This window comes from Pleurodeles waltl, chromosome 3_1 (assembly GCF_031143425.1).
Source record: "Pleurodeles waltl isolate 20211129_DDA chromosome 3_1, aPleWal1.hap1.20221129, whole genome shotgun sequence".
Classification (NCBI taxonomy): Eukaryota; Metazoa; Chordata; class Amphibia; order Caudata; family Salamandridae; genus Pleurodeles; species Pleurodeles waltl.
The window spans coordinates 179,677,753-179,697,010 of NC_090440.1; the positions used below are offsets into that span (position 1 = coordinate 179,677,753).

General features: G+C 45.7%; 1 protein-coding gene across 1 annotated transcript in view; it reads left to right on the forward strand.

The window, feature by feature from the left end:
* Nucleotides 1-19,258, forward strand: part of NRG4 (neuregulin 4) — a 227,521-nt gene that overhangs the window by 189,495 nt on the left and 18,768 nt on the right. Inside the window, exon 5 of the mRNA XM_069222108.1 lies at nt 16,649-16,731. Coding sequence (XP_069078209.1) covers nt 16,649-16,730 — 82 coding nt within the window. The 3' untranslated portion in view covers nt 16,731. The remainder of the gene's footprint in view (nt 1-16,648; nt 16,732-19,258) is intronic.

The following is a 19,258-nucleotide window of genomic DNA, read 5'->3' on the forward strand; positions in this document are numbered from 1 at the left end:
CTATTACATGAGGGGCATGTCCCATATTGTAGAAGTCAACTTTAACAGTGGGCAAATCCGCACGTTGGGGGAACCTGATGTAGCTGTCCAGGTGTTTGAGTAGGGCACACAGTACATCCTTCAACACAAGACTGAACATCGGCTGTGACATCCCTGCTGCCAAGCCCACTGTAAACGAGCCGAGGCAGGGAAGAGTAGCACTGATAAGACCTGTACTGTGGGTAGGATGGCATAGGGATTACAAATGGCAGGCAAGAGATCCGGCTCCAACTGGGTACAAAGTTCCATGATGGTCTGATGGTTCAGACAATAGGTCTGGATGATGTGTCTCTCTTCCAGGGTAGCAAGGTCGACTAGGGGCCGGTACACCGGTGCATGTCTCATTCTCACCGTTGCACGGTATCTAGGAATAGGAGAGAGGAAAAGCCACATGCACCTAACACTATACTTGTAGCACACAATAGTAATATGGACATAACGCTGAAGTATACACAATCCATTTGGTCATGTAGACTAAACATGTACGCCATCCTAGGTTACTGTTGCAGCCGCAGACAAACAGCTTGCCACACACAAAACATGTGACACTTCCATTTAACAACACCCTATTCCCCCAGGTAATAAGGTGTATGTAAACTTTTAAACATACAGATGTGGTTAGTCCGTCTAAGAGGCAGCAAGTAACTGCACATGTCCTGTCATTGTTATCAGTACACCTAACTACACTGTCCATGAATGTCACGTGTGAACCCAGCTTTGATGTGTGAACATAGTCAATCTATGCACTTGTCACTACAATTCATCCATGACGCACTTATAATTCACCTACAATACACTTACATGTAAAATGTCAGCCGCCTGTCCTGCTTGCACAGGACAGATGGAAGTGACCTCATTCCGCCGGCGTTAGTCGTCATGGCGGTAGGCGGTCGCAACCGCTATGCAACTCCTCATTGGATAACATTGTCGCCTATGGGAGACTGGGGCCAATGATGATCACCATAGGCGGTGACGGTCATGTATACGGCGGCCGTGACCGCCATTTTCTGTTGCATAGCCGACTTGACTCCTGACACTCGTGCAAGCAAGACCTCCACTGTGTGAGCTGCTGTGTACTGTCTGTGGGAGCCATAATGCCACGTCCTGCAGGAGATAGGGCCCCTGCCTTCACCCAGGAGGAGTTGGAGAAGCTAGTGGAAGGGGCCCTATCCCCGTATGGACAGTTGTATAGGGCACCAGAACAGCAGGTGAGTCCAGTATTACTGTCCTGTCTGATAGTGGTGTGTGTGAGGCTGAAAGGCGTAGTGACGATGCACACGGAGTGGATGCATGCAGGTGGCAATGGAGTTGGTGTTTTTGTGCCGTTAAGACACAGCAGTGTGGGCAAGAGATGTGTCTGATGTGTGAAGTTCATTGCTGTTGCTGTAATGCCTCTACATGACTTTCTCCTTCTGTCTGTGTCACCCATCAGGTCAGCGCCCAACAGAAGAAGGGGATTTGGCATGCCATCGCCAAGCAAGTGCCGACCCTGGTGGTCCATAGCTGGCAGAGCACCCATTGCAGGAAGCGGAGGGAGGACTTGAGACGTTGGACCCGTAAGGCCGCTGAGGCCCAGCTGGGCATGTCCTCCTAGTGAGGGAGGAGTGCCCATCGGACCCTGACCCCCCCTAATGGCCCGCATTTTGGCAGTGGCCTACCCTGAGGTGGATGGGCGCTTGAGGGCAGCACAGCAGCCACAAGGGGGTAAGTACACACTCACACCTCCCTAATGTTAGGCTTGTATGGGTTTGGGAAGCCTACTAGGGGAAAGATGTAGTGTAGATCATTGATAGATGCACATGGACTATGGGTATCAGCCACCCTGGCAGGAATTGTATCGATTATGTGTGCCAGTACCATGCAGACAGTAACTTATTAGGGGACTAATTCCATCTTTGGGTTTGTCTGGACACACTTCACATATTTTGAAAGACCAGCTCCTTCCATCAGCATCAGTATACCTGAGGTATTAAGGCACTGCCATCAGTATTACTCTGCCACAATGGCAGAGGTAATTTGTGAGTTTCTCAATCAGCTGCCTTTCACTGAATGTGTAGATGGCTGCAGGGGGCCAAGAAATTACTGACCACATTGTTCAAGGATTTGTGGGCATGCTACCTTACCATGCAGGATTTGGTTGGGTAAAAATTACAGGATATGTCTATGTACATGACCATGGGAATGTGCCAAGTACCATGCAACTGTGCATTGCTAAACCCTTCATCAAGTCAATGAGTGCCAATGTTCCCACATTAGTAGATTTTTTTCAGCTTAGCTTTTGTTTCCACTACGATTTCCCACAGTTATGCATGTCAATGTGAAGGCTTGCCCTGCCATGGCATACCAGCAGAAAAATAAGTTTTTACTCTGTGTGAATGATGGGTTGGTACTGATCCATTTCACCCTTTCTTTCTCTACCAACCTACCTCCCCTCCTGTGTCTTTGTGTGCATCAGAATCATCAGGCAAAGGAGAAGGGGCACCGGTGAGTGGGGAAGCTGCAGCCCACAGGACCCAGGAGGCTGACACCAGCGAAGCCAAGTGGACAAGGGGGACGGAAGGAGCAAGGGGAGTGCCATTGGGGGAGACCGGATCTTCAACATCCTCTTTGGATTCCTTCTCCGATGGACGCTCCATGGCAGTGGCAGACCCATCTGGGACGAGCCCAGCACCATCCTTGTCTGCCACCACCCTTACCGGCACTGCCCTTCCTGTAGCTCCCCACCCAGTTGTCCGTGCCCCTTCACCCAGGAGGGTTGGCATCTCCTTCGCTGCAGGCACCTCTGCCCCTGCCCCACTCAGCCCTGCTGCCCTCAATGAGGAGGCTATTAACCTCCTGAGGTCCATCTCTGTGGGACAGTCAACTATCGTGAATGCCATCCAGGGAATGGTATCCAATTTACCTGAAAGGCATTCACTGTGCCCTGACTACCCTGCAGAGATCCTTTGAGGTTCTGACCTCCTCGTTAATGACAGCCACTGTCTCTTTGTCTTCTGTCCCCCCTCCAGCTACCTGTCCCAACCTCAGACCCCTCTCCTCACACCCATCCAGAGCACACAGTCAGACCACCGTTCATCCACTTCAACAGACATGGTTCGCAAAGACAAACACCACTACACAACTCACCACCGCCATGCACAGAGAAAACACACAAATGCATCAAAATGGGCACACTGTTCCTAAAAAAGAAAGGAAGAAGGAGGAAAACACAAGGGCACTTCTAAATTTAGAAGCTAAAGCCCTTGCACATCCATTGGTTGTCATGCTTCATCCTCGGGTCTGCTCTTCACTGTGACGACAACCCTTCGTCCAGCACGGTGGTGTTGTGTATGAATGTGTTTGACAGTAGCAGTGGTGTGTGTGTGTGTGCAGTGTGTGTATGGTACGTGTATGTTGGCCATGGTGTGTGTTGTTTGTGTGTGAGTGTGTGTATGTAGGTGTGTGTGTGTTGGTACAGGTGTTTGTTTGCGTGTGTGTGCGGCCGTCACTAAACGTGCAGAGTGTGTGTGTGTTCTGTGTGGGTATGTACTAATGGCCTTTCCTCCAGTGTTTGCTAGGCGGGGTTACTTACAGTTGTTGTCTTCGTCGCTGGTTCTGGAGTTGTATGGCCAGCAGGAGCAGTGGGAAGACTTCAAATTCGGGTTGCATGGTGGCTGCGGACGTGTCTGTGTTCATGAAGGTGAGTGTCTCCTTTTATTTTGTTAATTTGCGCCAGACTTTTTGTGGCGGTGCGACCGCCCCGGAAATCTGGGCGGTGTGCTACCTCGTAATATGCTTGGCAGAAACATGGTCTCTGCCAGCCTGGAGATGCCTCCCGCCGGCATCCGCACTGGCGGTACTAGCGATATATTAGCTGTGTTCCGTTCGGATCACCGCCATGGTCATGATATGTTAGTCTACTCTGTTGGTGTTTTGCTCCACTAATGACCGAGCTGAAACACTCATGCACTGACAAAAACCTCTGGAATGCGCTTCTTAGTCTAAAGAAGATATTTATTAATTCACTCTGTAAGGTTCGTAGAGGAGATTAGCATGCTGAAAGCACACTTTTAAAAATGGTCACAGCAATGAAATGAAAACATGTACAAATGATTCTCCACTGCAATATACACGGCAAATATATGTATCTATAGTACAATGCAAAGCAAATAATGAATTAAAAAATGCATCACCATGAGGCACGGGCAAATCTGCTTCATCTCTTAATCAGCATCAGACCACCAGATCCCAGAATCAATCGTGGCGAGAGAGAGAGAGAGAGATCAATTATCCTCACAGGAAGGATGACACACCTCTGAGATCTGAGTCACTCCCCGGTCCATCTGGTCTCAGCCTCTTATATACTTTGAAAAAACATGAGAAAAGAATTCTAGAAACTCCCTTCCACTGCATAAGCTTATTATTAAACTCAGCTTTGAAAAAACACGTTGGGAATTGGCCAAAATCCCAAGGTGCCCTCTATCAAATCAAAACCGTTCCCTGCCGTCCTAGTACGTTCTTATCAGCCTAAGCCCTTGGTGAGAAAGAACACACAAACATGCAGAATAAAAATATGAGCAAAAAGCACATTGTATCATGGAAAAATACTTGCAGCTTTTAACGTGGTGGTGGCTAGTGCTAAAATAAAGTCAATAGGCATAATAAAGCTGGTTTTCACTAATGTGACTGTGTGCTGCTAGGCTATGTGCAACGTAGAGTCAGTGGTCAAAACACAAATATCATTACAGCCGGCCTCGCTGTCCAGGGACCGCCAAACTCATAATGACCACGTAAGTGTTCTCTGACACAACTTTTGTCAGCTAGGTCAACAATCCTGTTCTGCATGCCAAATGGGGAAGTCCTGGGTATGTTGGGTATGTTGTCATCATGTAAACTCAGTTCATTTCTCTCACCGTACCTTAAGCTCTTCATATTGAGGCTTCAGTTTTGACCATCCTTTCAACATGAATTATTTTGGTCACTATGAGATTACCATCTTCAATCAAACACATCCTCAATTCTTTCTGATTTATACCACCAGAATCAATCGATAGGACTACAATTCAACTTATTATGTCATCACCTTCAATGGCAACTTTCAAAGACAATCTGCTACAATGTTGCTGGGTCCAAGGAAATTCACCATTTTAAAATTGAAAAAATTGTATCTTTTCAACTCTGAAGACCACAAAGTAATGTGTTGAGGAGTGCTCTCGAACACTTTAGTGATGAAGGCACAATCAAGGGTTTAAAGTCAGTCCTTACTTCATATGATAATCCCCACAGAAAGAATGTGAAGTGGGTAACATTCTTCAGAAATTCTTTAAGAAGACTTATAATACATGCAAATTGTTTTACAGATTTAATACAAATTTGAGGATTTGGAAAAAGATTTGAGTTCACCTTTGTTATTAGGCTGTAGTGCACTTTGTACATGTACAACTCAATCCGCGTTATGTTTGGTGCTTTGTTTGAAAATTGTGTATCCTAAAAACCTCAGATTGGTGTCGTGGTCCTCCACATCCTTACCATAACTTTAAAAGTCTTCTTGGAATAAACATACTTTATTGAGTCCTATTGGAATCTCTTGCATAATGCACAGTGAAACAGATTTCAAAGCAAATCTGAATAGCGTCCTATCTATACACTAGAAGTGATGAAGGAAGGAAGTCAGGTGACATGACTCAGGATGCAGCTCCACCTTGAGGTAGGCAGCTGAGAGATAAAGAAGAATAAAATAACCGGCATCATGTATTGTGTTCAACAACTCATGAATCTTTAACAAAGGATGTCTGTGAACCCATAGCTTGAACTTTTGGTCTCTCAAGTCAATACAGAGGCATAAATCCGATCATTTTTGTTTTTTAACAAAAACTATATGATTTAACCATTCAAATGATTCTATTGGTTCAAATATTCTCATTGTTTCAAATATTCCAAACTTTACAATAGTTCTCTCATTATGTGTGAAATACAGCACATTTTTACGAAGTTTTTTTTGATAGACCACCTAAAAAGTGTTGGCCTATTTTTGCTATACAAAACTTTCCTATGGTTGATCTGTTGTTAAAAGAAATGTCCATGCGGTTGGTTCCTTTTAAATGAAATGGGTCATTTATGATTCGCCTGGTATAATATGAGGTTCTTCCAATGAGCACTCTTTTTTTAAATCAAAAAGTTCAAACATATTTTACTGTTTATAATAGTATTTGGGGATCACAAATCTGCAAACACACTAAATTTATGATTATATAAGGATATCTCACAACTAGTTACACCATTAATGATAATAGATTTCCACTCTATTTCATTTATTTGGAAAACAATTTTGTTTACTCCGTCAACCATATTATCAATATAATTAACTTATTTAAAATCTCTGTTCTTGCTAGTGCTAATAAATTGCAGGAGTTTATTGCACTTATGACATAAAGAGTTTTTAGCTGGACATAGAGTACTGTTAGCTAAATGACCAGCATTTCCACATCGAAAACATTTAAACTTAGTATTGGCATTTACAATTGTTATACTGTTTAAGTTAACTTTTTCAATCTTTGAATGATATTCAACTCTTCTGTGGTTTGTAATCTCTGAACAGGTTGTTTAGAATATACTTTCATTTATTTTGCACATGTAGCCATGTGTTCATTACTTCTGCAATGCCAATAGCATATTTTAAATTAGGATTGTTTGACAAGAATTTTTCGAGTATTTGTGGATTGGTAATACATCTAACAAGTTGATCTCTTATTTTGAGTTATTTTTTACTGACTTTATTCGTTTTTAAATGTTCAACAGTAAGTGACCCGGTTAAGCAGTTATACATAACTCTCATACCAATACACATATAGTGTCTCATTAATGTTGCAGGTATTATTGCAGTCCTTGCCAGGTACACCAGCCAATTCACTTACATGCACAGTTAACCAGTCAGTTAGCTGCTTCGTATAAGGGTCCTGGCCTTCTTTATATCAGTATTTCCCATGTCTCATCCTAACGTCCTAATGGGCCAATAAGGCATTGTAATTATGTAAATCAACAATTAACCAAAACACTTTCCCGATCTTGTGCTTAAGTGCTCTAGTGCTTTGGTGTGTTCTGTAGGCCATGGAGTGTGCTGTGGTCCACTGTGTGCACCTACTTGGAACCATTGTCGTGGCTCAGGGGACTGTCACACCCAGCGCCTTGGTGCAGGTTATTGATCCCTAAGTCAGCAAGGCCCTTCCTCTGAAGCATCAGCCTGTTGCCACCTTACTGTCCTACCACCTCCATAAAACCCGTCACCACAACCGTCCATTGTGCAGCAAGCGGCTTCTTGCGGGGCTTCTTGCAAAGCCCTCTATGTTGTCCCTCCCTGACAGTTGTTCCATTTGCCTGCACCCAAAGGACCATGCCTGCATTCCACCTGCAATGTGGTGGGCCCATTGGGAATTTCCAGTGTTGTGCAAAATCCACAATTGGGCATTCTCACACCGTGTGTAAAAAATGTACATCCGTGACTGCACATCTACATTGGGGGCATCCCAGATCAGTAGTGCTCAGTATCACATTTAGCCTGTGGGATGTAAGGTAGCTGCAGTACAGGTAGTTAAATTGTGTGATTTTAAATCTGGTGTATATTTGTTTGTATGCTGTATAGTGCGCTCCCAATCCTTTCCCGCAAATTGTCTTTCTGGATATGCCTCCCACTTTGTTTGAAGTTTGGCAGCACGTCCACTGCCATATTATGCATCATCTTATAATAACTAGGAGATTAAGTGGCTCACATGTCCAAAAGTTATCACTGTCTGTAATAGGTCATGGGTTCCTGATCTGCCTCCCAAAACAGTCTGTGCAGCTCTTGTATAACAGCTCAATAGACCAGGATTTGGCCTTCCCAGAAGCCGCTCGCCATCATAAGCTTTTCTAGCATGTTCAAGGAGCCCTCAGTGTAACAGTGACACAGTGTTGTTATGCCTGCTTCCGACCAAGCTTCCACTGGCCGGGCTGTCAAAAAATCCACCTCTCAGCACCGCCAGCCCCACCAACAGGGTCCCCAGAGCATACAGCGGAACTGAACCTACTCACTGAATCGCCCACTTCCAACAACGAAGGGCAATGTGAAGGAGTCGATGTAACTGCGGGCCCCAACATCATTGCAGGAATCAACCCTTCTCTATGTGCGGCGCCAGATTCTCCTAGTTCCGATTAGTCCAGTCATCGCCACCCACTTGACCAGCCACTGTAATTGCACCTCATATTAATAATCTTCAAAATCAGGAACTCCTAGTCCTCCTTTATTCTTCGCCCTCTGCAGTGTGCACAATGCTACTCAATTCTGTCACCCATTCCAGACTAATTCCCATAGCATGGCACTCATGATTCGGAACTGAGCTTTAGGGATCCTTTGTTGGGTCTTCTCCTACGGTGCAAAATGGCATTTAGATTCGCACAGTTGGGACTTGTATTAGCTAAGAGGTGCATTGTGATCCGACGGGCGCTTCCGATACCCCCGGTACAGGAGACATGGCTAAATGACCTCACTGAGTACGGACGAGCATGCACAACGCGATCTAGAAGCCTGGCATGGCATGCTTGAAAGTTTGCATGGGGAGCCTGTGGGGGAAAACGGGGACCCCGCAGAGGATGATCTTTGAATAGATTCTCCCCCTTAGGGGGCTATTGTACCCTATTGGGCGGCAAGGGGGAGGTGTGTGAGAAATGGTTGTGTATATCTGAAAGATGATACGTCTTTCACCCTCTCCCCCTGCATCTCCATCTGACTCCACTACATGGCCTTGGTTTCTTCCTCTTATTGTTCATTCAACGTATGTAATCACAGCCTAGATCTGGTCACCCATTTTGTGTCTGCCAACTGGATATTGTTAACTGGTCTGGGGGCGTGCAGCAGCTGTTCTCTCTTCCCGTTTGTATTTGGTATTATGCCCTACAGTATTACAATTTAGTTGTTAAAAGTTGAATATACTATGCACTGTATTGATTATTTATGCCTAAAGTGCTATGTATGACACAAATGTATGTATACTACGATTCTTGCATAATGTTAAAAAAAACAAAAAAACTTTAGAGATCCTTACTGGCATGTTTGCAAAATAGTATAGGCACCTCAGTAGCATGATCATTTTCGTTAGGGATAACCTCGCCATTATAGGGAGCTGGAGCGTCTGCCAAAACGTAATGCTGCCCTTCAGTTCCCTGACCTCTCCGCCTAAATTCCCATCCTTCACATTTGAGTCAGTATCATACACTCTAATCCCCCAGGCACCTAACGTTTCTGGCTGCCCTTTGCACTTTGCTCAGCTGCACTGGTTCTGGGGGATCAGCAAGGTCTGGCAGCACAAGGAATGCACAAGTTTTTTGCCAGTTTGTGCACAACCCAGAGACGTGCCCAAAGTCTTCTAGTGATTCAACACACCACAGGAGTCCCATCTGAGCTCTCACAAATAGAGAAGCATGTCATCTACATACAGCAAAACCACATGTTTGCTATCCTGGAGCACGATTCCCCTGCCACAGCTCTCAATACGCAACATGCATGCAAAAGGCTCAACTGCCAATGCAAAGAGGAGGGGCGAAAGTGGGCAGTCCTGCCTCATACCACTATATTTCTCAATGTGGTCTGAAATGCAGCAACCCATGCGCATGCATGCCCGGTTACCAGGGTAAAGTAGCACCACACACCTACCCCATCCCTCCCCAGAGCCATCTTCACCATGACCGACTGCAAGTAGTCCCACCTCAGGAAGTCCTACACTTTCCTGCTATCTAGAGAGAGTATCACTGCCCCTGTGCTCAGGGCCTGAGGTGTTTAACACAGGACGCAGTATAGGCGGTGTATATTAAATGAGGTGTTAGGATTGGGAATACACCCGTTTTGATCCTCAGACATTAGGGTAGAAAGGGGGGCAGGAAGCGGCCAGGACCTTACTGAGAATTCTGTACTCCAAGGAGCATATTTACAAGTCCAGTGCGCCACAGGTACGTCATTTTTTGTGATGCACCAGGGGTGCATAGTGCAGGCCCATATCTACAAGGCCACGCAAATCCACTTTGCACTTCTTTTCATGGCCTTGTAAATATGTTTTAAGGCAATGCAGCACAAGTTGCTGCGTTTCCTTACACTGCGTCAGGGCTTTGCGGTCGGTTTACCCAAGCAAAAGCCATGGGTTTTGACACATTCCCAGATGTACAGGAAACTGTCAATCTGTGAATGCGTCAAAACTGGACACCTCCCCAGGGCAGGTGCAACAAGAAGAAATATCTTTATCTCTCCTCATTGTTTTCTCCTTCCATGTGTGCTGCTTTAAGGAAAATGCCTCTCTGGATTCTTTTTGTGCAGGAAGGTGTCAATTCCTGCACAAAAACAATCCTGCTGACAACGTGGACACCCTTGCACCATGGTGCAAGGCTGCCTGCGTTGGCGCTAGGCAGCAATTTGTGCACCAGCGCAGGGGTGAAGGACAGAAATGCACCATATCTTGTAAATATGGTGCATTTCAGCCCTTTCTCTGTGGCGCAGTGCAACGCAGCAAGGTCACCTCCTGCGCTGCATTGCGCCAGAGGCTTGTAAATATGCCCCATAGTTTAACATTAATAAAGGCCAGTAGGCCGCCACATCCTTAGCACCCCCAGAGAGCTTGGGCACAGACACTACCAGGTCTTCCCTGGTTGTCACCTGCAGGGATTCACGGTCTAGCCTGTTTGTATGCATTTCAGCCATTTACAGAGATAGGCAAGAGACAAAGGTCTGATAGAACTCAGCTGGGAAGCCTACCATGCCTGGGGTGATACCAGATGCCAGCTCTAGAATGGCTGCCTGAATCTCAGGCTCTGTGATTGGGGTTCCAAGCAGTTCCTGGCTCTCCGCCGCCAGCCCTAGCAGTGCTGCCCTTGCTAATAAGGCATCTAGCGCTTCCCTCTGCACTGGCTTGGGTCTCCCATATAGCTTACGGTAGTGGGCTGTGAAGGCTGCAGGTATCTGTTGTTGCATAAGCAGCATGTCTCGGCTCTGAACTTGGGTGACTGGTTCTCGCCTGCTGTCCACAAGGACCAACCATGACAGTAGTCTATCCAGTCGTTCTCCCTCATACTGTGCCACAGTTAGGTAATCACACCACTTCGAAGAGCAGAGCTGTTCCAATCCCTTTGCATGCCTCTATTTCTCTTCCCAGAACGCTGGCCTAATCTGCCATTGGTCAGGTAGCTCATGATCTAACCGGTGGATTCTTTCCCCAGGTTTGGTGACTTCCACTAGGATTGCCTTTTCCACTCCCACTGACTGACTGAGGCAATAACCCTGGGTCAGCACTTTAAAAGCGTCCCATTCAACATTGGTATGGGAAGTGTTGGATTGGAAATACTCCACTATCATCTCACCCAGGGGGTCTCGCAACGTAGGCGCGTGCAGATTACCAGGGGAGATTCGCCAGTTAGGGATAGGCTCCTCAAGGCCATTGCACTGTGTTTTGACAGGGGATTATGGTCCAATACTGTATGGCCCAGATATTCCGCTCCCATGGTCTGTGCTATTAGATGCCAGGTACACATCATTCTGTCAAGACATACATGCAGGTTGTGCGCAGGAGAGTAAACGGTGTATTCTCTACCACCTTCATTCTGGACTCTCCACACATCCAGCAAGCTCCATTTAGTCGCCCATTCTCTGCAGCACTGTGCCGGCCATGCCGCCAGGGGCTCTCAAAGGAGAGGGCCAGATCTGTCCATGGCAACATTAGGGCATAGACACTCACAACATTTATTAGATGCCCATTGAGATGACCTGTCAGGATTACATATTGTCCATCCTGATCTATGTATGTCATCGCCACCTCAAAGGGGACCCCAGGATGCATCAACAACATAGCCCACCCCCCCAGAGAGCATAGAATAGCTTGTGGCATAAATCTGCCCCCTCCACTTTTGTTGAAGTTTGGTCACCTCACTTCCCATCAGGTGAATTTCCTGAAGGAGCACCACATCTACCCCCTGCAATGTAGAAACAAAAGCACCTTTTACCTCCTAGCTAGTGACTCCAATTTTCTGACATTCTAGGTTAAGAAGGAGTAAGTCATCACATTATCCATCCTGTAGAGCTAATGAACCAGTCGTGCAGCCCCCAGTAGGCACGTGCCCTCGCAGCACACCAGGTCGCCACTCATCTGACCGTGCCATCACAGGCCCACTATTCACACCAGTATGATAATCCTCTTAGAGTTACAATATAGAAAATAACTCTTTCTTCTTTTTCTTTAATACAAATTAAAAAAATTGTGGTGTTCTAGTACTGCCTTCACTTTATCGTAGAAGTGTTCTTGCAACGTAATAAACTTAAATAAATATACATTTTGTTCCTCATATTCTTGTAGTAGTTGGAGTTCTGGGAACACCGAAGCACATCAGGGCTGACACTTTGAGTGCTGTTCCCTGTACTGCTTCATAAGTACTTGCCACCAGTGTTGTAATAAAAGAAACAATGTACTTGAAGTTGGTTTGTTTAGGATTACAGCATCATCATCATCATCAAGTGTACTCAGGCTGTCCTCACGTCGTAATGACAAGTAGAACTCTTGGAACCCAATCTAGTGATGACAGCACAAGTACGAATGACAGGTGAGATGGAACAGACATAATAAAATTTTGAGTATAAAATAGCTGGAACACCACTTTTGCTCCAAACAGAGCCACCCTTGCAGCTTTTCTTCCTCCTTCTGAATCAGAAGGGGAGTTTATGATGCAATAAAGTCTGGCTTGCCTCTGGATTCTCATTCCTTCTGGGCTTTTGCTATGGCTGCAAAGATTCCTGCTCCGAATTTGGCTACATTCAGTGGCGGCTCCTCTGTTTGGGCGCCCGCCAGCAGCGGCAAAACCTTATAAAGAAAATGACAATAAACTATGTTTATTATCGTTTTCTTTGAAAGGGGCGGGCCACGGTGGTGACTTGCACTGAGGGGGAGCGCTCAGCACTCCCCCTTCACAGCGCGTCTCGGGCCGGCCAAACACCCATGCGCTGTAGGCTCTTTCCAGCCCGGGTTTTGCTCCGGCTAACTAGCAGTGCCTCATCACCACCCAAGAGTAGGGATGATTGGGCAGCCGAGTGCAAGACACAATTGATTCCTCAGAGAAATCGTGGTCACTCAGATCGCATCTGTTTCTCTCAGTTACATTAGTCTCATATATACAAGGACAATCAGAGGCTGTATATGTTTCAATAAGGTTTTAATGAAGCAACTGCATCTTAAATAATAAAGCATGTACTGCAATAACCAGGACGATAAAGCATGACAGGATTAAAATTGTGACAAGGAGAGTGAAGCATAAAAATAACGCTACCATATTGTCGTTAAAATAATTCCTACCTAAGCTGTGTTAGAGCACAGCATGTTAAGCTCTATTTCTGCCCTTCAGTATTCCCTGGAAAGACATCATCCCTCATACCTGAGCAAGAGGCCTTTAGTCTAAAAAGCAACTGTAGCGTAGCATTCAGCAATCAACATACAGTCGTGGTCATCTGGCTGGAATCTCCCTCTAACGTGTATGAGACAGAGAAATGTTTTTATAATAAAACAGCTGATGTTCTGAGAAAATATCCCTACGTAAGGATGTGTATGTTTCTATGAACACTAAAGACAAAGCAGTACCATGTTTACCGGCAACCTATCTTACTGCAGCCTTGAGAAAAGCACAGAGTGAAAGACATGTCTTGTTTGAGAACGCAGTACGGACCTAGGCAAAGAACAACCATATAGAGAGAAATAAAACAAGACCGCAAATGTGGCTATTGTTAAAATAATAAACCAAGCTGAATAAAATATATCTAGGTTAAAGTGCACAGCGGCAGGCCTAGTTTGATAAAATAACGTGTATAAAGCTATAACTAAAATGGCAACACAACAGTTTATTCCCTCCCGCTCTTCCCCGCCCCGTCCCGCCCTTTCCGCGGCCCGCAAGCCGCTACTGGCTACATTATTTTACATTTCCAGTTTGATGCTGAGTTCCATTTGCTCTGGAAGCATACACTAGTCCTTCCTCTCCTGAAAAAAAAAAAACCTCAGCAGATCCCAAGATTTCAGCAGATCCCAAGATTATGTCCAATTTCTGGCCGATTCCTCTGCCCACTCTTTCAGCAGGTTAATTATTGGAAAAAAGAATCAAGAAGCAGCTATACAACTATTTTGAGGTCGATCTGATTTTAGACTCCACTCAGTCAGCTTTCATTGCTCAGAAGCTGCTCTTGTGGCTGCTACAGACAATCTGAGCATGATGCTTATCCAGAGACGCTTGTAGAAATAATCAGGATCAGTATATCAAATAAATTGGTTCAACCGAGTTAACAACTTTTTTTTATATATGGACCAGGGAGGCTTGGCTGCCCTGGTCCTCTTAGACCTCCCTGCAGCTTTCGATATGCCATCTTATGAGAATGGTTGTTTCTTACTGGGGTGTGTCCGAAAGCCCTTAGTTTCCTTGTGTTATTCTTTGCAGAAAGAACACAAGCAGCGTCTCTTGCTCCTTTTGAATTCACGACTACCGCAATGCCATGTCGTGCCTAAGGGCTCTTCCCTTTGCCCCACACTTTTCAACATGTGTATGCTTCACCTATCTGAGTTAATCCTCTCACTTGGCATTTAGGCAATCTTGTACACATATGATACTCAAATTATAGTTACCATCCCTGATAAGGTCCCTGATCTTCAAGCCAGTTTTCAGGTAAACATGACAGTAATTGTGGCATGAATTCATTAAACTGCCTCTAACTAAACTCTGACAAGGCAGAAGGACTTCCTTTTAGACATCAGACAGATAGCTGTGGCCTTTGGAGCTGTGGACTGTGCCCACAACCTCTCATACAGTACAAAATCTGGACGTTATTCTTGATCATAAACTGTCTATGTCTCAGAAAGGGCACAGGATGAAATCCATCTGCTTCAGAATTTTAAAAATGCTGAGGAAGATTTTTAGATATCTCCTGCTGGATGTGTGCAAGTTGATTAGCCACGATCTCTAGATTACAATGTACTTTCCCTATGCATCTCAGTGGCTTCACTTGTCCAGCTACAAATCATTCAGAACTCAGCAGCTAGACTTATTTTAAACCTCCCAAGAAAGACCCACATGCCCCAGCATCTGCAGGACTTACGCTGGCTTCCAGTTCAGAAGAGAGTCCTATTGAAGATGCTCTGTCTTGCCCACAAGACATTGATTGGGCCTGGCCAGCGTCGCCCCCCCTGCTACCAGTGCAGCAAAGGTGAAAAATAAAATGGTAATAAATTGAATTACCATTTTATTTTTCACTGCTCCCAGCCCAAGCAATGTTTGAGGGCGGGACCATTGCTGCTGACTGGCAGCAGGAGAGTGGTGCTCACTCCAGTTTAACATGCGCTTGTCACTTTGGCTGGCTGTCCTGCAATGGCCAGCCTGACATGTGCACTTTAAACCTCTTCACCGAGCTGTTTTAGCTAGGTGGAGAGCATGCACAAGCACTCAGTACCTGCTGGAGCATCAAGGCAGCTCGTCCAGCTAATCTTGGAGCTGCTCTCATGCTGCTCATCTGCAGCATGAGAGCAGCATCAGGATTTGAAGAGAGGAGTTGGCTGAGCTTCCTACGTGCCTTCGCGCTAACGGCATTCAAAGAAGAAAACAGGAGGAGGAGGAGGAGGAATCGTTGGTAAGTACATTTTTAATTTTGTTATCTTTTTGGCCCACTGACAGGCACTGTGAGAAACTCGCATTGCCCTGAGCCTCAACTCAAGAACTCTCAGTCACTGCCCTTTATAATCAACAATCTGTTAACAAGCCATGATTGAGAGATTGACATTTGAGCCTACAGGCATTGTGATTTATTACAATGCCTGTCACCTGGTTTGGCTCTCGGTCCACTCGACCCCCCTCCACTGCTGAGGGTCACTGTCCACCGCTGGGTCTGACATCAGGTATCTTGAAGTAAGATTCAATTCTATCAACCTCAATGTGATCTAAGTTCGGCAAACGCTACATTTCTTTTCATCCTGTAGATCACTTGCAATGACTGTGGTGACCATGCCTTTTCTTATTTGGTCCCAAATGCTGGAATGCTTTGCCCACTCAAATTCATATGGAGTCTCACTTTCCTTTGTTAAAGGAAAAAACTGAAAACCTGAATGTTTCAGCAGATCTAGGTGCTGTGGTCTTCAGTTGTATCCATCTTTCCTTTTTTCCTTGGAGAGCAGTATTCTACTGCCAGGACACCCTTTTTGGGTGTATCATTGCCCTCCACACATTTGATAAAATGATATAACATAACAAGCAGCTTAAATAGAAGATCTGACATTTGGCACCTACCATAGCATTTACTCTTTGCATAAGTACCTCAAGAATGTGTGCATCTCCTCTTTTTCTGGACTAATTTTAGAAAGAGGCATTTCATCTACCAGGGGCTAAGTATTTTGGGTTTACACCCAGCTATCTAAAAAAGGGGACCACATTTGTCACTGCTTTATACGTAAACAAATAGTTGCCATTCACATGCATGTAGTAAAGGGCTTACTTGTATTTGTTACCTACCAAAGGATTCTCAAGAACTGTTTTGACAGAACTGTTACAAAATATTGAAACATTATGTCAACAGTGACTGACAGAATTGTTCTTTCCACAGAATAAGAAGAAAATTGAAGATGAAGCAAAATGCACAAGATTTTGACTTCCATGGCATAAACTGTGAAAGGGAAGCTCCATAAGGTAGTATAAAATATTGATTTAACAATAAATACAACTATGTTTAATCTGTAAACTGAACACAAATAAATACCTGAAGCCTCATCCAGGGGGTGGTTTCAGAGTGGCCTGGAAATAATCAAAACTATTATGCATCTGCCGTCAACTAGAGCTTACTACATATTGGAGAGATGGGAATATGAAGAGCAGTGGCGGCCCGTCCTTTAGGGCGGAGGGGCCACGCCCCCCCACCCCATGAAGCGTGTCTGTCAGGCTGAACAAAGGTCAGCCTGACAGACACTCTCCATGTTCAGGTCAGGCAGCCAGTAGTGAGCCATGCGCAATTTGCGCAGACTCCTGGCTGCCTGAGCTGAACTTTGCTGGGCTGAGGAGATCACAACCCCTATGGGCGTGACCTCCTCGGCCCAGCAAAGGTGCCTCGAGGCCCTTCCATTGGGTGACGAGGAAAGCGTCACCCATTGACACTCTCCCTGGGTGTTTCAGGTTTAAGCCCTGAAGTGCCCACGGCGAGTGTCAATCAGTGACACTTCGTCACAGAGTGGGGTGGGGTCAGCAGTCTCACTGACCCCATCCCACTCTGTGACGAGGCTGGGACTGCTGCCTTAGGTCAGCCAATCAGGGAAGGCAGCAGTCCCAACCCTCCTGGGACCTGGAGGCTAAAGGTAAGTGTGTGTGTGTATGTGTATGTATGTGTGTTATGTTTTACATTGAATGTTTGGTGCGCGCGTGCATGTTTGAGTGTTATGATTGTTGTTAATGGATGTGAGTGCGTGCGTGCGTGCGTGCGTGTGTGTGTGTGTGTGAAAGAATGAATGTGTGTGATCGTGTAAAATGAATGTTTGGTGCGTGCGTGCATGTTTGAATGGAATGAGTGTTGTTAATGGATGAGCGTGCGTGTCTGTGTGTGAAAGAATGAGCCTGTGTGTGTGTGTGTCTGTGTGTGTGTTTGTGTGTGCCCTGCCCGCCCCCTCCCAAAGCTGCCGGCTGCCACTGATGAAGAGAGGGTAGGCTGCAGGCCAAAAAATATTCCAGTGTACTTGGAGGAAAGTGTAGGCATAGTCAATGCTTTTGTATGCTAATACTGTTATTAGTAAACTATCTCAGTTGCAAACTATAGGAGATACAGTAAGCACATTCAAACTGATTTTTAATTTCTTCTTGTCATTATTGCAGGACTATTTCTTTTTTTCAGTAGGTAAAGTATTCACAATAGCAGTCAACACATATTTCACTCCCTTTGGCTCGTCAGCTTGGAGCTTTTTAAAGACTGTACAGTAACAACAATTACATGTAAAAATGAAAGCAATAATAAAAAAATAGAACGCTCCCTACCAATATTACACCTTGATCCTTCCTATTGTTGACCCTTCTTTTTGAGACGCCTCTCCCAATTCTTAGAGAGACCTTTTATTATAATCATTTTGCCTCTTCCACACTCCAAAATGGCCTGGTTCGGCCAAGAGCTCGCCATTGAACTTATTGCCACAAACTCCACTTAAGCACAAAAATCAATATATTTTATGAACCTTTATGGCTTGCATCAGAAACCTAGGGCCATATTTATAGTTTTTGACGCCAAACTGCGCTAACGCAGTTTTGCGTCAAAAAAATTTGCGCCGGCTAACGCCATTCTGAAGCACCATGCGGGCGCCGTATTTATTCAATGACGTTAGCCGTCGTTAGCCGCCGGCGCTGCCTAGTGTGCGTGAAAAAAACGACGTACACCAGGCAGCGCCGGCGTAGGGGGATATGGAGCTTGGGCGCCAAAAAATGGGGCAAGTCAGGCTGAGGCAAATTTTTCGCCTCAACCCGATTTGCGCCATTTTTTCCGACTCCCAACCCCCATTGAAATGACTCCTGTCTTAGCAAAGACAGGAGTCATGCCCCCTTGCCCAATGGCCTTGCCCAGGGGACTTATGTCCCCTGGGCATGGTCATTGGGCATAGTGGCATGTAGGGGGGCACAAATCAGGCCCCCCTATGCCACAAAAAAATAAATAAAAAAAACTTACCTGAACTTACCTTAATGTCCCTGGGATGGGTCCCTCCAGCCTTGGGTGTCCTCCTGGGGTGGGACAGGGTGGCAGGGGGTGTCCCTGGGGGCTTGGGAGGGCACCTCTGGGCTCCTTCCGAGCCCACAGGTCCCTTAACGCCTGCCCTGACCAGGCGCTAAATAACGGCGCAAAAGCGGGCGGACGTCATTTTTTTTGACCCGCCCACTCCCGGGCGTGAATTTTGCCCGGGAGTGTAAATACGGCGCGCATGCCTCGGAGTCACTTTTTTAGACGGGAATGCCTACCTTGCATATCATTAACGCAAAGTAGGTGTCCACGCTAAAAAATGACGCAAACTCCATGGACTTTGGCGCTAGACGCGTCTAACGCCAAAGTATAAATATGGAGTTAGTTTTGCGTCGGAATTGCGTAAAAAAAAACGACGCAATTCTGGCGCAAACAGAGTATAAATATGCCCCCTAATTCGTAACTTTGACCTTTTTCTAACTTTACCCATAGCCATACATCCAGGTACCC